This window comes from Bactrocera dorsalis, chromosome 5 (genome assembly GCF_023373825.1).
Source record: "Bactrocera dorsalis isolate Fly_Bdor chromosome 5, ASM2337382v1, whole genome shotgun sequence".
NCBI classification, from domain to species: Eukaryota; Metazoa; Arthropoda; class Insecta; order Diptera; family Tephritidae; genus Bactrocera; species Bactrocera dorsalis.
This window is the reverse complement of record NC_064307.1, coordinates 9,728,930-9,743,398: the sequence shown is the minus strand read 5'-3', so window position 1 is coordinate 9,743,398 and position 14,469 is coordinate 9,728,930. Positions and strand designations below refer to the sequence as shown.

Below are 14,469 nucleotides of genomic sequence, written 5' to 3'. Positions count from 1 at the left end.
CTTATTTGGCGATAAGGCACGTGTCACGAAGCCGAAATGGCTGTCAAGCAGAAAACAACAAAGCCACTGCCAATTAAAGCGCATATGGTACATAAATACATATATAAGCTAGTGTGTCAAAGTGGTAAATTATTGTACATGCAAACATACATATATCATAATAGGTATATAAAAAAGTAAAATAGTAAGTTTATTATTAAATGTTGTCTTTTCTCCCCCTTATTCATTTTTCATAAGTTCCCGAAAAATTTTCAAGTGATTTTTTTTTCCATTAATTTACAAAACAACGAGGTATTCTTATAAAAGCAATATTTTATGCTTTGAAGTTTAAAAATTTTCAATACAAAAGACTTTTTAGGAACTGTAATCTAATGAAGCCATAAATATACAAAAAAAATATTGCATCGAGGTAGGCCTTTTATTTCAAAATAGCCCTTAGTCTGAGAAATTTTCTCTCAATAATCGCTAAATTTTCGTTTAAATAATTATTGCCAATAGGCCATACCAGTTGAAACCAGTTTTGTTATCATTTTCATTGAATTTCGATTGAAATCTGGTGCTGCATCAACCATACTCTGAACATTCACAATTTTATGAAAGATATGTCCAACACAGCCTTTTGATATCTTTAGCTGTTGAACTTAGTTACGCGATCATCCAAAATAGTTTTGAAGATTTTAATGACATTTTTGTAAGCATATATGCCTCTTTGGTCGATCATTGGTTGCTGGTTTGCTTCTGGTTTAGGACGAATTACACTCAAGAAAACATTTTTCGGTATCTTATCGGCACTTTTCTTCGAAAAAGATATTGTTTGAATAACTCTCGAACTAATTATCTGACACTTGTGAAATTTTTAAAATTGTTGATAAAAGTAAAAAGTGTTGTGATGTGTGAAAAACTACTGATATGAAAAAATTAAATGCTTTGAGTTAGACGCAATCTCCGATGGCTGTCAAAACCAAAAACGGTGATTAAAAAAGGTGATTCTGGTATATTCCGTGCAAGAAAACTTTTGATTTTCGACCTTTCAAGATTAGATTCGAACAAAGGTCTCGAAATACCTTCTTTACAGAACGTGAATTTTTGCAATAAAGTTGAACGATTTGTAGACATGGTTTAAGCATAAGTCTTTCCATGATGAAATGCCAAACAACACTGAACAAAAATAACTTAATTACTTGACACGACTAACGCGAGACCCGTCAAAAAAGGATATTAGAAAACCTGGATCAGCCGTTATATCAATATATATGAGTTGAAAGTATGGACTATATACACAAAATATCTTAGCTAACTCGTAATTTAATTTCTTAGTTGCCAGTCTTGTAGTTGAAGTTTTGACAAGCGCTTGCGCATAAAAGCCGGTATTTACTGTTATTTACCGATCTGAATGCAAGCACTTTGATGTGCTAACTAGACTTGTTTACTCGATATCTATTCACATTATTCAAGCAGAAAGGAGTTAATAAATATATTGTTAGGCATAATAATATTTGCAATTTCAATAGTGTTTGCAAGTTGCACAAGTATTTATATTTATGCAATATCAGAAGCATTTATAATTTTTTTGATTTCTTGTAAAACAGCAAATAAATGTCTGGATCTGCTTCTTCCTTAATTAAATACATTTTTATTAGTTTCAATCAACTCCAACGATTATACATATAATATAATATTGTATAATGTATGTATGAATGTGTGAGCGAGTGTGCGTGACTCTCCGAACCGGCCTACTTGCTCGTTAACTCGTCAAAACATTTGCGCAGAAGCAACGCTGCGCACAGTTGGTGCATTGCATATAATTTATGACGGCAATTATGAAACATATTTGCATTATAATTTTCCGACGCATAAATGGCGCGATGAACCTGTTTGAGAATAACAAACGACAGACGGACAAAGTCAAGTGCATGTCAAGCAATGCGGTGGAGTGAAAACAACAATTATGCAGTGCGAAAATAAATTTAAGAAAAAATCAATTTTGCACCGTTATAATGTTTTTTTCGCACTTGTATGCTATTAAAAATATTGAAAAAAGTTGCATTTCATAACGTTATAATCAGCAGACTGATATGATATGGCGCTTGCACCTTGACTGCAGCGCTTAAATGTGCGCAGCTCCTCTTGCAATTCGTGTACCGCTTCAAGCTATTTTTCTACAAATAACTCTTGAATAAGTTTGTTTGTATTCAAATTCTTTGGAAGTAATACTTAGCCGTTTCGTTTTGATTTTGTTAAACCAAACTGGTTTTGTATAAACGCCTGTTAAAAAATGCATTTTTATTACCTTTTGTTTATTTATTTTTGAATAAAAAAGTCATCTACTCACGCGGTAAAAATCGATGTGTTCTAATCAAACATGTTTACTCTTCTCTTTTATTTTCAGATGGCGTGGCAGCGTTTACAAATTGGTGTGGCGTGAATTGATCGCTTACTTATGCCTTTATTATACAATTAATTTAGTCTATAGATTCGTATTAAATGAACAACAACAATTGTAAGTGAAGACTAATAATATATGATTTTTACCTCTATGTACTATATATACATATATTCTTTCATATGTACTCATGTACTACTGTTTAATATACATATATGTAGAGTTTTGTAAATATGTAAATTTTAGTTTTTATATCGTTTAGAGAAGAAGCTGTGAGATTAGTTAAAGTTGTTAATAAAAATTTAGATTTTTTATCCCCCTATATACTCTTGTATTCTAGTAACAAACCACTGCCTCACAAAAATATTATTTATGTTGAAAACTTGGTTATAATCCGGTACTACTATGCATACGAGTATAATACGACCGCATATAATAAAGAAGAGATCATGTGATCAATTTTTATCTAAACTGAAATACTTTTTCAAGCGTCTTAATACAAATCTCTATTATCGCTTTCAAAATAGGCTCCTAAGTCAATACACGCATGGCAATGCTTAATCCTTATTTTCATACATTTTTTAAAGGACTGAGATGAGATGGTCTTTACTGTCTTCAGGTTCCTGATATATGTCTAATATTGACACGCTTCATCTTATTTTTATTGGCGTAGGGACCGCTTACGTAATTATAACCGAGTTTATAACAGCGCACCAGTCGCTCTTCCTTTTTGCTGTTTGGCGCCAATGAGAGTTTCCAAGTATAGCCAAGTCCCAAGTAGTGGTCTTCGTCTGCATCCTCCGGCGGGTACTGCATCGAATACCTCAGAGTTGTAGGGTTTTCATACATTCGGCGACATAATCTAGCCAGCGTAGCCGCTGTCTCTTAATTCGCTGAACTATGTCAATGTCGTCGTATATCTCGTACAGCTCATCGTTCCATCGACTGCGGTATTCGCCGTTGCCAAAGCGCAAAGAACCATAAATCTTCCGCAAAACCTTTCTCTCGAAAACTCGTAAGCGACACGCTTCTTACTCAAAACATTAACCAAAATTTGTTGAGTCGATCCGTAAGAGAAGTTAAGATCATTTTCTTTCATTTCTGACTACACTGTTAACTACTTCGATGTTATCGTCCTTGACAGAGGTGGATGAACGACTTATATGAGACAATTTTTCGATGACTTCACAACCATCATAGAGAATCTTCAAAACCCTTCTATAACATTTTCAATGATTCCATAGCCGTGATTTCATTGGACTCGCAAAATTTCAACGAATCTGGTTTTTTGGAGCGCAGTTTAAAAAGACTAGTCCGAGTAAAATTTGATCAGAAGGTACATGCACTCTTTCTTAGCCTGATATTTTTAGTTCAGACTTTTGAAATATTTTAATTACTTCGAAACTTATTTATTACGTCTCGTATTTGAAAGTTCTTAGTTAAACCTTTCAACTTAATGGTTCCCTTTTGGCCTACTGTAACTACGATGAAATCAGCCCCCTTTCTTTCTCTCTGATAACACTGTATATGTAGGCAAATTGGATATGAACTTTGATATTAAAGCAATCAAAGCTCATAGAATTTCTTCATCATCTTGTAGAAAGCAATTACCCCAAAATAGAAATGGTGCGAAATATTCTACCAGCTGAAAAACTGTAGATGACATTAAAATTAATATTACTTTTTTAAGACGTCTTGAAAGATGTCTATTGCATGTGATTACCATATCGTTGAACTTTCAATGAAAGAATGACGTCAAAAGTCATATACCGTAGATGGATTAGTACAGAGGTGCTTTTCAGTTCATCAATTATATACGAGTATGGAACTACTAAACTTTCGTTCGTCCAGTTGATTGCATATCACCATTAAGTTGGTATTTTCCAGAAGAAGAAAGTCTATAGAACATTTAAATCTTCTCTTTAAATTAACAAGTTTGCTCAATCCTTACATCGTTCCCACGAGGTTATGTAATCTTAGCGGGCCCGGGTTTATATCCAACCAGAGACTGTAAACCCAATACTTTTTGGATAATTTTTTGACCGCTGCAAATAACAAGTAGTCCATCACAACAATAAACTAATGACACAAGTTTTCAAAATTGAAAATGTCAACCAAACTATATTTATGTATATATAGTGAGATATATAGTGATATTTTTAGTCAGTTTATACCAATGCTTTTAGCTAAAATGTATTTAAGACTCTCTAAATGTAATACGTACAAATCAATTTCTCTAATGAAGCTCTTAATTACTTGCGCTCCTTTTCAGAATTTTTACCAAAGTCCGCATATATTTCGGTCAACAGGGCGAAAGCATACCAATGTCCTTCGTGCTGGGTTTCTATGTAAATAAGGTGGTGCAACGTTGGTGGGAGCAATATAGATTATTGCCGTGGCCCGACACTTTGGCGCTATTTATCAGCGCCGCCATACCAAACGCCACCGGCGGCGCAACGGTAAGTGCTCAAAAGACACGATATATTGTACATAGATAATAACTTCTGAAAATTATAACATTCAATGTGAACAGAAGAACGAGACGGGTCGCCTGATGCGACGTAACATAATGCGTTACATGGTGCTCGCCTACGTCATCACGCTGCAGCGCATTTCACTGCGCGTGAAGCGTCGCTTTCCCACCACACAACATCTCGTGGATGCTGGTCTCATGCACGAGTCTGAGTCGAAAATTTTCGATGCACTTAATGCCAAAAGTCCCATGTCCAAGTACTGGATGCCATTGGTGTGGGCGACAAATATTATAAATCGCGCACGTAAGGAGGGTCTGATCACATCCGATCACATTGTACAAACCATACTGATGGAATTGTCCGATATACGACGGCGACTGGGTGGTCTGATCGGATATGATACGGTGTGCGTGCCGCTGGTGTATACGCAGGTGGGTAGCGTTAATTGCCAGCAATTAAACTGCGCGAGTACAAACAACTACCGTTTAATGAAGTAATTACCTTTTTTATTGCCGACTTACAGGTTGTGACACTGGTGTTGTACACGTATTTCATAGCTGCACTGGTCGGCCGACAAATGCTGCCGAACATGCCCGATGCCAAAGATCCCGACTTGTATTTCCCGTTCTTCACAGTATTGCAGGTGAGTGAGAAGCATAAAAATATATGAAGTTTATGTGGTAAGATTTTTGTTTTTAAAAGATTTAAAATGAATAAGATATCAGTTCGAAAATTAAAAAAATTATTCATGTTTTGTCTTTTTTGAAAAAAATAATACATTGAGCTTTTGCTCTTTATTTTTGTGACCCCTTTGATCAATGGATTATATTATTTATCGACAGGTGACTGTTGAACTTTACATATCCCAACAGAAAAGAGTGTAACGATGTGATATCATTCGATCTTGGTGGCCAATCGACCAAGCCCAGACGTGAAATTATGATTGATGGGATATGTGAAAAGCGGTGCGTCTTGAGATCACGAGTATCAATTTCTGGTATCAAATAGTTGTTAGTTAGTTTCAGTTATCATGGCGCGACAACGGTCGCTATTGACGATTACGTTCTCACCGGCATCATTTTTGAAGAAATATGGACCGATGATTCACCGGTCCACAACTCCACCAAACCATTGTTTTTCTGGATAAAATAGCAACTTTTGAATCTCTTAAGGTTTCTCTTCGTCCCACCAATTTTGTTCTTCTACGTACCCATTTAGTCATAAATGGTCCTCATCCCTGTACAACATTTGGCTCGAAAACGTCGGATTTTCTTGGAACTTTTCAAAAGCATATAGAGCAAAGCAAAGTAAACGTTGTTCAGGCGTTAAAATTTGATAGTCAGTATTTTTCTGGAATATTTCCAAATTTTCTTTATTTTCAGTTTGAAGCTGAGGAATAAATGTCAGCTTATTGACGTAAATACGTCAATCTTTTTTAGCATTAGTACAATATTTTGTTATTTTTATTTGTTTATAACCAAATAAAATCGTTTTGTAAGCATTTCGGTTTATACAATTCACCATACGTCAGCTGCTTTATGCTTGTAGCGTCGTTAATGAAATTGAAACTTTCAAAGCTACACTTTGGTTGCATTCGTATGGGTTTATATAGCATTATATGTCGGTTGAAATATTTATATACAAACATGTTGAATACATACATACATACATACATATATGTATAGCTAGACTATGATGTGAGTGAATATTTGGTTTCGATTTCGGTTTCGGTTGTTATACCCGTCGTTAGTATTATAGGCCTGTGCTTATTTCGAGTTACTTCAATTATGACTAGCTTGACCGCGTTGGCCAATAAGCTCTAGTTTAACTTTATATTGATGAAGCCGAGTTTAAGAAACTCTGAGGTTAATTTTTTATTTCCTCTATAAAAATGTGAAAACTGCAGAAACTATTTGTGAACGATGTGGCAAAGCTTCTTAGTATTAGTCTTAAAGACGAGTTAGCGATGTATCCCAATGTGGTAATTTCCGTTTCTTGGGAGCAATGGGTAGCCATAATAAAAAGATGAATAAAACCCGGTTTTAGGGACACAGCTGGTATGTGCTTCAGACCTAATCAAGTTCAGCAAAGTAAACAGTGCGATATCTTTCGAGAGTTATAAGCCTATGGTGAGGTTTAAGGGCCTGGTAAGATTGCTTTGAAATTTTCACTTATGCGTTTTTTAATATTTATGATAAAATATGGTCTTGGATAAAAATAATTTCAATCACTTTATTTAATATTTTCAAAACTAAATTATAAATAAATATTTGCAAATTTATATCCAGCGCTTAACCACAAAAGCCGAGACATATACTTTCGGTTACAGCGTCGACTGTGCTGCGCCACTAACCACGACTAATAACTACCGAAGCAATTACAAATTAAGTGAAATTGCAGTAATAAAATAATTGTATGTGAAAGCACTAAAACCTAGGCACGAAAATAACCCACTCAATTATCACTTGAAACGCGGGGGAAGTGGCGGCTCGTGGTTTACAGAAGCTCACAGCTAAGTGATTTTGCCCTTATATAGTTTGCATGTTATATGTATTTTGGAGTATTTAATTTACTAATTTCGACTGGCAGTGAAATAAAGCAAACCAATTTGTACATGTACTTATTTTTTTTTATATTTTTTGTATGTGCATATATGATACATGAAAACATTTGTAATTAAATAAATGAAATCCATGCACACGTACAATAATTGTATGCATATGTACAAGTATATAGTATATCATATAAACGAGGGTAAGAGGGAATGCCAAGTGCTTGTTATTGGCACATGTTTTCGCTAATCGAACATTCAATAAATATTTGGCATAATGATGACATTTGACTGCTTACCTACTTGTATAAATCAGCCTACGTGCATCAGCTCTCACATATCTATGAACAAAATACAATGTAAAAGGTGTGGGTGGATCATAACTGTTTACTTGTGCAAAAACAAAATGCAAAATTGTTTTTGTAATTTTGAATTTCGACATAAACAGATATTCTTTTACTTTTTTTCGAAAATATTTTTAACATACATATCGATAACATTGTATAGCACTTTGCTGAGTATTTGACCAAATCAAATTTTTTCGAGCGATGAAAAAAAAAATTTATCTTTTTCCTAGTTAGCTTCCAAAATCGAAAATTAGCTTTCAAAATCGATAATAATTAAGGATTATATGGGTTTATGGGTTTCAAACAATTTTTTAATTCTACAATACCTCTAAAATATTGTTCTAAATTTCTAAGTTGATCTGCGTAATAGTTTCGGAGATACAGCCTTGAGATCTTGTGCACTCGAGGCTAGCTAGACTAAGTGCGCCGTCTTTAAACGCGTTTTTCTCGAAACAGTGTTTTTGAAGTTGGTTGGCAAGATTTATCGAGCACTACTCAACCGATCTTCATGAAATTTCACAGGTCTTTGAGATACAATTGCTTTTCTTGGGCGAAGGATTTTGTTTTTAATTACAACTACTTGAAAAAATTGTTGTGAAATTTTAATTTTTTGTATTTTCTAAGAAAGGTTTAATTAGTCATGAATATCTACTTTGTCTCCTTCAAAGTAATCAATCCCACGTATTTTTCTCAATTCTCAAAGCACTATTTGTGATCTTGTTTAGTTCCTCCTTCGATAAACAGAAAAAGTCTGAGGGCCAGGTCTGGGAAATATGGTAGCTGCAGCACCATTAATGTGTGCTTTCAACGTAATACTGTTCTAGATCGTAAGTGGCCTAAAATCGGCATAAACTGCGCTGCGACCCGACTATAGCCAAATCATTTGTTAAAAGCATAAGGCGCGAGCCAGTCGATATGTTTAGTTCTTCAGCAATTTTTCTAATAGTGATTCGACGATTGGCTAATATTCTTTTCTTCACTTCATTAATGTTTTCGTGTTTTTTTGACTTGCTTAGCCATCCAGATCACATTTTCTAGACGCTCTGAGGGCGTTTCGTACCACCGATAAACGATGTTTTGTCCAAGGTAGCATCACTATATGCCACAGTCAAAATTCGGAAGGCGTCCACACACTTGTTTTGTTCTAGACATAAATTTTATATTTTAACAAAATTTTGTTTTCTTTTCTATTTACAGTTTGTATTTTATGTTGGCTGGCTAAAAGTCGCTGAAGTGTTAATAAATCCATTCGGTGAAGATGATGATGATATTGAATTGAATTGGCTCATCGACCGGCACATAAAGGTGAGTACCATGTACATAATTATTTAATTTAGTATAAGTGGGGGAGGTTGGGTTGTGGGAGATACCAATATTGAAATATTGAAACTGCAATTCTTCGAAGGAATATATTCAAAATATTTAACTTAATATGTATACATATATAATAAATAATAATCAACTTCAATTAGTTACATATATTGCAATATTTTTACCCTTTTAATGAAAATGCTAACGTTTTATGTTATTATGTCGCACCTATTTGTACTATGTTTACTTGTGATTGATGTGGGAATTTCTAAAACCTTCTCTAAATTCGTCAAACGACTAAATCTTAACCTTGTCAAGCCGGCAAATTAATTATTATCACTAAGCTATTAATTCGTAGAACTCTCAGTTAAAACCAACAAATAACACAAACATAGAAAAAATTTCATCTTTGCGGTTCAAGGAGATTCAAGTAAACACCATCTATTTTTTTCTAAGCTCACAACAGAGCCATTAAATGGCTCAAATGTAGCTATGAGAAGAAGAAGAAAAAACACAGCTTTAATTGCCAAATATTAATAATCAGAGGTTTTTGTCCGGAAAACACGTTTTCGGATGTATGCTTATGGGTAGAAGTAATTTCTGGTTGTCAGTATTTACCCTGCAGGGCAAAAAACTATTTATCAAATAGTATTAACCGCAGGTCCAACAAGTCAAATCACTATATTTTTGCCATAGAAGCAATTGGTATTTTGAAGTGTTGATATCCGATGGTATATCAGATTTCAGACAGAAATATAAACCCAAAATTTTTATTTTTGAGTTATGACATTTTTCGAATAAATACATATATGTATATAATAATGAATATTTATCGCTTACAAGTGCCCTTATCCATATAACAATCATTTGACGTATCAGCGTAGAAAAGAGCACAGTAATACGCGTACGCCATCTATTTTTATTAAAGCCATTTTTCTCCGGCCTTCGTTGGCGAGCAGAAATAATGCGTGAATACAAAAATACAATTATTTTTTATTTTTTCTTAAAATGTGGTTGAGGCACACGTGCAAAAAATTACAATAACAACACAAATTTAATAGACGTACATACACATATTACAACAACTTTTGCCCATGGAGTATGCCAAAACCTTCGGCACGCTCCGCGCTGAACTGGTTTTTGAACCACACCATTGTAAGAGAAATTATTTATGTACGAGTCTATGTAGTATGTGTAGTATATATATATGTATACAGATGACTGCTCGATAAAAAAAATTACTTGTGTCCAAAGTACAATTTTGTGCTTATGTAAGTTTGCAAGAAAAGATTTGCAAAAATTGGTATGACGACAATAGCGCATGCGCACATCAATACCTGCGATAACAGCAAACTTGTGCAGATATACATACATACCTACAAACACATATACTACTCACAAAGGCACTTCGCAAAGAGACAAAGCGAAGTACCAGATCCACAGAGAGTGCACATGGAAGTTTGAGTAAGTTCGCTGGACAATGTCTTCCATTTATTCGTGTTATTCGTGGACTTGGAGTTTGTGGCCGGTCAACCCAAACTGGTTTCGCTTAGGGAATAAAAAGAGAGAAACTAAAATGTTAATTCTGAATTCTGCTTCGGCATTGCATAAACATTATACATATATGTATCTACTTATGTATATCTGGCTATACCTATAAAAATAGTAAATTCTGATTTGATTACCTGAGTTGAGGTGCATACCCTGGATTGGTTGAACACATAATTTGCAGTTGTCAACAGTATTACTTAATCGGGTATTAACGACGTAGATGATCAGCTGATGTGCTGTGGTCAATTTAATATACGAAGTCTGATTTCAGCATTTTCGTTATGCTTTTTAGCTGTTATAGCAAATTATATTATTCATTTAGCATTGTCACAGTTAATAACTGTAATGACATAACTTAGTCCATTTTTAACCTATTTTTCCCTTTCTAAGGCCTCGCTAAACTTCTTCTTCTTTACTGGCGTAGAAACCGCTTACGCCTCACTCAACTACGATTGTTATTTGTACCACCAACAGAAATTCTCTCTTGAAGGATAAACGACCAATCAGCTATTGCTTTTATAACTCAGATCTTCTCTAAAATAAAGTCCAATTTTTTTAGATTTTGAGGGTAATTTGCCGAGCAAACCGTAGCCTTCGATTTTATATTGAGCAAAAGTCTAAGGAAAGCTAGGGTCCTCAACTACCTTGATTAGCATCTCTTTAACAGCCTCTACTCGACGTCGATTTGGTAAGGAATACAGCTAATTCGGTGCCTCATACCCAAAACCATTAACCAAAATGTGTTGAATCGATCCATAAGAGATGTTGAAATCCTCAGCTATTTCTGTGATGTCTTCCCGACCTGCAGTGATTACTTTGTGCCATTTAAATATGTCATCGTGATTAAGAAGACTGGTAAAACAATTCTACAACATTTTCAACGTTTTCTTGGGCATGAAGGATACAAAATTTCGAACAAGATCGTAGTTCAATTTGTATGGCAAGTAAAAAATCGTCAGACAAACTTATTGCGTTTAGTACAAGCAGTTACTAAATACACAATATTTGGCATATGTATGAGGATTAAACCATTTTGGCTGAGTCCGGGTCAAATTTGATCATGTGATAAAAATATTTGTTGTAAATCGTAAAATATTTAAATTTATAGACTGATTTTTGTTCTTTTAAAATTCTACTTGTATAACCCAATTTTGGTGCAGCAAGTAGAACACCGATTCAAATCGCAATATTTCCAATGAAACGTGACAATTTCACGACATTGCAACTAAAACAAAAAAATACGACAAAATAAATCATCGGAGCTGACAAGCAATAAAAAGGTATACAACATACAAACAAGAGTGAAGCAATAGTTTATACATTTATTGGTGTATTTATATTCTTGGGCACCGTGGGGTAAAAGCCATTGATTTCCACACAAAATTCTTTTACACTAATAATTGTGTTAAATTATTGAATATGACATATGTAAGTGTAAATGTTTTTGAAGTTGTGCTGACAAGCTATAACGTTTGTGGTGAGTAACATAATTTACTTTCGAAAGGCGTAAGATTTGCTTATTGCCCGGTTTCGTCAAGTGCGCGCCCACCCGTCGTCAACTGAAACACTTGTGCTTGGTACGCGTTGGCGGTACGCTGCCCGGCCACTGAGTGGCGCACTCTCACTATTGCTGACTATATGCTTGTCAGCAGTTTTAAGTGCTGGACGAGTATTGTTACATAATAAGTGGGGTAAAAGCATAACATATGGGTTAATGCGCACGCGCTGCGGAATTGAAGTTGTTAACCACAATTCAGTATGCACTTTAAACACCAGTAACCATATGGTTGGTAGGTGTGTATGTACACTTACACGTGCTGCATAAATTATGTAGCGCCGCAAGGAAATAAAACGAAATAATTTAATTGAGTGCTTGTTTTCACTTTTACTTTAAATTTCATTTGCATTTGCACTGTTTTTTTCTAATTGGCCGCTTGTGTTTTGTTTCTACCTGTATATTTGATGCCCTTATTAGTAAGTGCACGTTTTTGGCTCGAAAGTGTTTGCTACTTTTTACGGCAAGGTGTGCATAGGAAAGTACAGTGGGCTCTAGCTAAATAACACACTATCTGGTTTAAGTTAAAGACAAAAAAGTCTAATCCAGCAAGTGCATATATTATTGTAGGCGCAAGTTATATATACAATTGTATACATCTAAATTCTTTTAATATTTATTATTTCTGCGATAATTTTTTGCCTGCGCTCCTAAATGTAGGCAACGTTTACTAGCCCTAGCTGTCAACAAGAGATATTATTTGAGTGTTATGCGTCGTTTTCGCGAAGTTATTCGAAAAAAGCGGCCATAAGTATGGATCGACAACTCCTGGTGTTTGCACCACGATAACGCACTGTCGGATACTGCATTGACTCTTCGTGAGTTATTCGCCAAATTTTCAACCAATATCGCGCCACAACCTCCATATTCACTTTATTTAGCTCGTGTGACTTCTGGCTATTCAGCAAACAAAAAAAAAACCGCTACGGGGAAATCGTGTTGAGTCAATTGAAGCCATGCGTGAATAGCGGATTGGAAAAACGTTGGCATAAGAGTATTGGGGCCAAAAACAATTACTTTTTTAAATTATGGTCAAAGTCTTACTACTTTTTGCTCATACTTGTAGTACTTGAAAATCTTCTGTCACCAGCAGAAGATTAGCATCTCTTGTGGATCGACTGAACACGAATTCAATCGTTTCAAAAACTACATGTAGTAGAGGTGGTAAAGGAGATATGTACTTATTAGTTAAGATCCTACATTTATCAAACCCATCATTATCGGTGACGAATCGTGAGTTCATGAATAGGATATCGAAACTGTTCACCAATCTAACGAATAGCCAAATATGAGCTGAAACCAAAAAACCAATTCACCGTGATCATAGAGCGCCAATCCAGTCGAGGCTTCTGACTAGTATTGGGAAACTTGTATTAATCGCTGGCATGCCTGTACTGGCTGAGGAGCCTATTACGAAAGATTGAAAATATGTTTGTTAAAATACCTGAAAATGTCGTTTTTTATGCCAGTCCGGGTCAAATTTGTTCAGATGGTATACATAATTATACACTATAAAATAAATTTCCTTTTTGAGATTTACTGATATTTATATATATATGTATACAGATATTTGATTTTTGTCAACGTTTTCAAAATACTACGAAGCATTGCTCTCAAAATACGTAAATAATCGAAATTACAACCCTTATCAATTCTAGGCCGCCTACTTGATCGTCGATGAGATGCACGAGGAGCATCCCGAATTGCTGCGCGATCAGTACTGGGAATGTGTGGTGCCCAAAGAGTTGCCATATACCGTCGCCTCTGAGCATTATCGACGTGAGGAGCCCAAAGGTTCGGCGGAAAATTATAAAATAAAAAAAGAGGATGCCATGTACGCCAATATTGTGCCCGGTGGTGGCAAACGTGGACTCGTCGACGATGTCTACGCTGATTATGTATGTTAAACGCCAGTCTTTCATTTAAAATTTAATTAATAATAATTTCTTTATGCAGGAGAGCGTTGACACACCAATGGTGGAACGACGTAAAAATAATAATTGGCTCGTACGGCAACTCTCACGTATGGGTTCCATACGCAGCCAATCGACAGCTTATTCATCGAGTGGCATGGCCTTTAATCGGAATCGGCTCAACTCGGTCTACTCTAGTCCCGAGTCCGGCATACCGGTTAACATATTACAGCAACAGCAACAAGCGCAACAACAGCAACAGGGCCAAGCAGCGCAAATACAATCGAAGCCGAGTTTTTACGGCAAGTTCGTGAATCGTAAATCGCAACGCGCCCAGAAACAGTTGATTAAACAGAGTAAGTTGGGGGATTATCAAGTAAACAT

At 35.3% G+C, this 14,469-nt stretch overlaps 1 protein-coding gene across 3 annotated transcripts in view; it reads left to right on the top strand.

The window, feature by feature from the left end:
• Positions 1-14,469, top strand: part of LOC105231401 (bestrophin-2) — a 39,984-nt gene that overhangs the window by 23,706 nt on the left and 1,809 nt on the right. For all 3 annotated transcript variants that reach the window (XM_049457160.1, XM_029552479.2, XM_011212687.4), the window contains exons 3-9: positions 2,390-2,500; positions 4,656-4,842; positions 4,917-5,288; positions 5,381-5,500; positions 8,953-9,060; positions 13,831-14,070; positions 14,129-14,441. In XM_049457160.1, the coding sequence (XP_049313117.1) occupies positions 2,390-2,500; positions 4,656-4,842; positions 4,917-5,288; positions 5,381-5,500; positions 8,953-9,060; positions 13,831-14,070; positions 14,129-14,441 (1,451 nt within the window). The remainder of the gene's footprint in view (positions 1-2,389; positions 2,501-4,655; positions 4,843-4,916; positions 5,289-5,380; positions 5,501-8,952; positions 9,061-13,830; positions 14,071-14,128; positions 14,442-14,469) is intronic.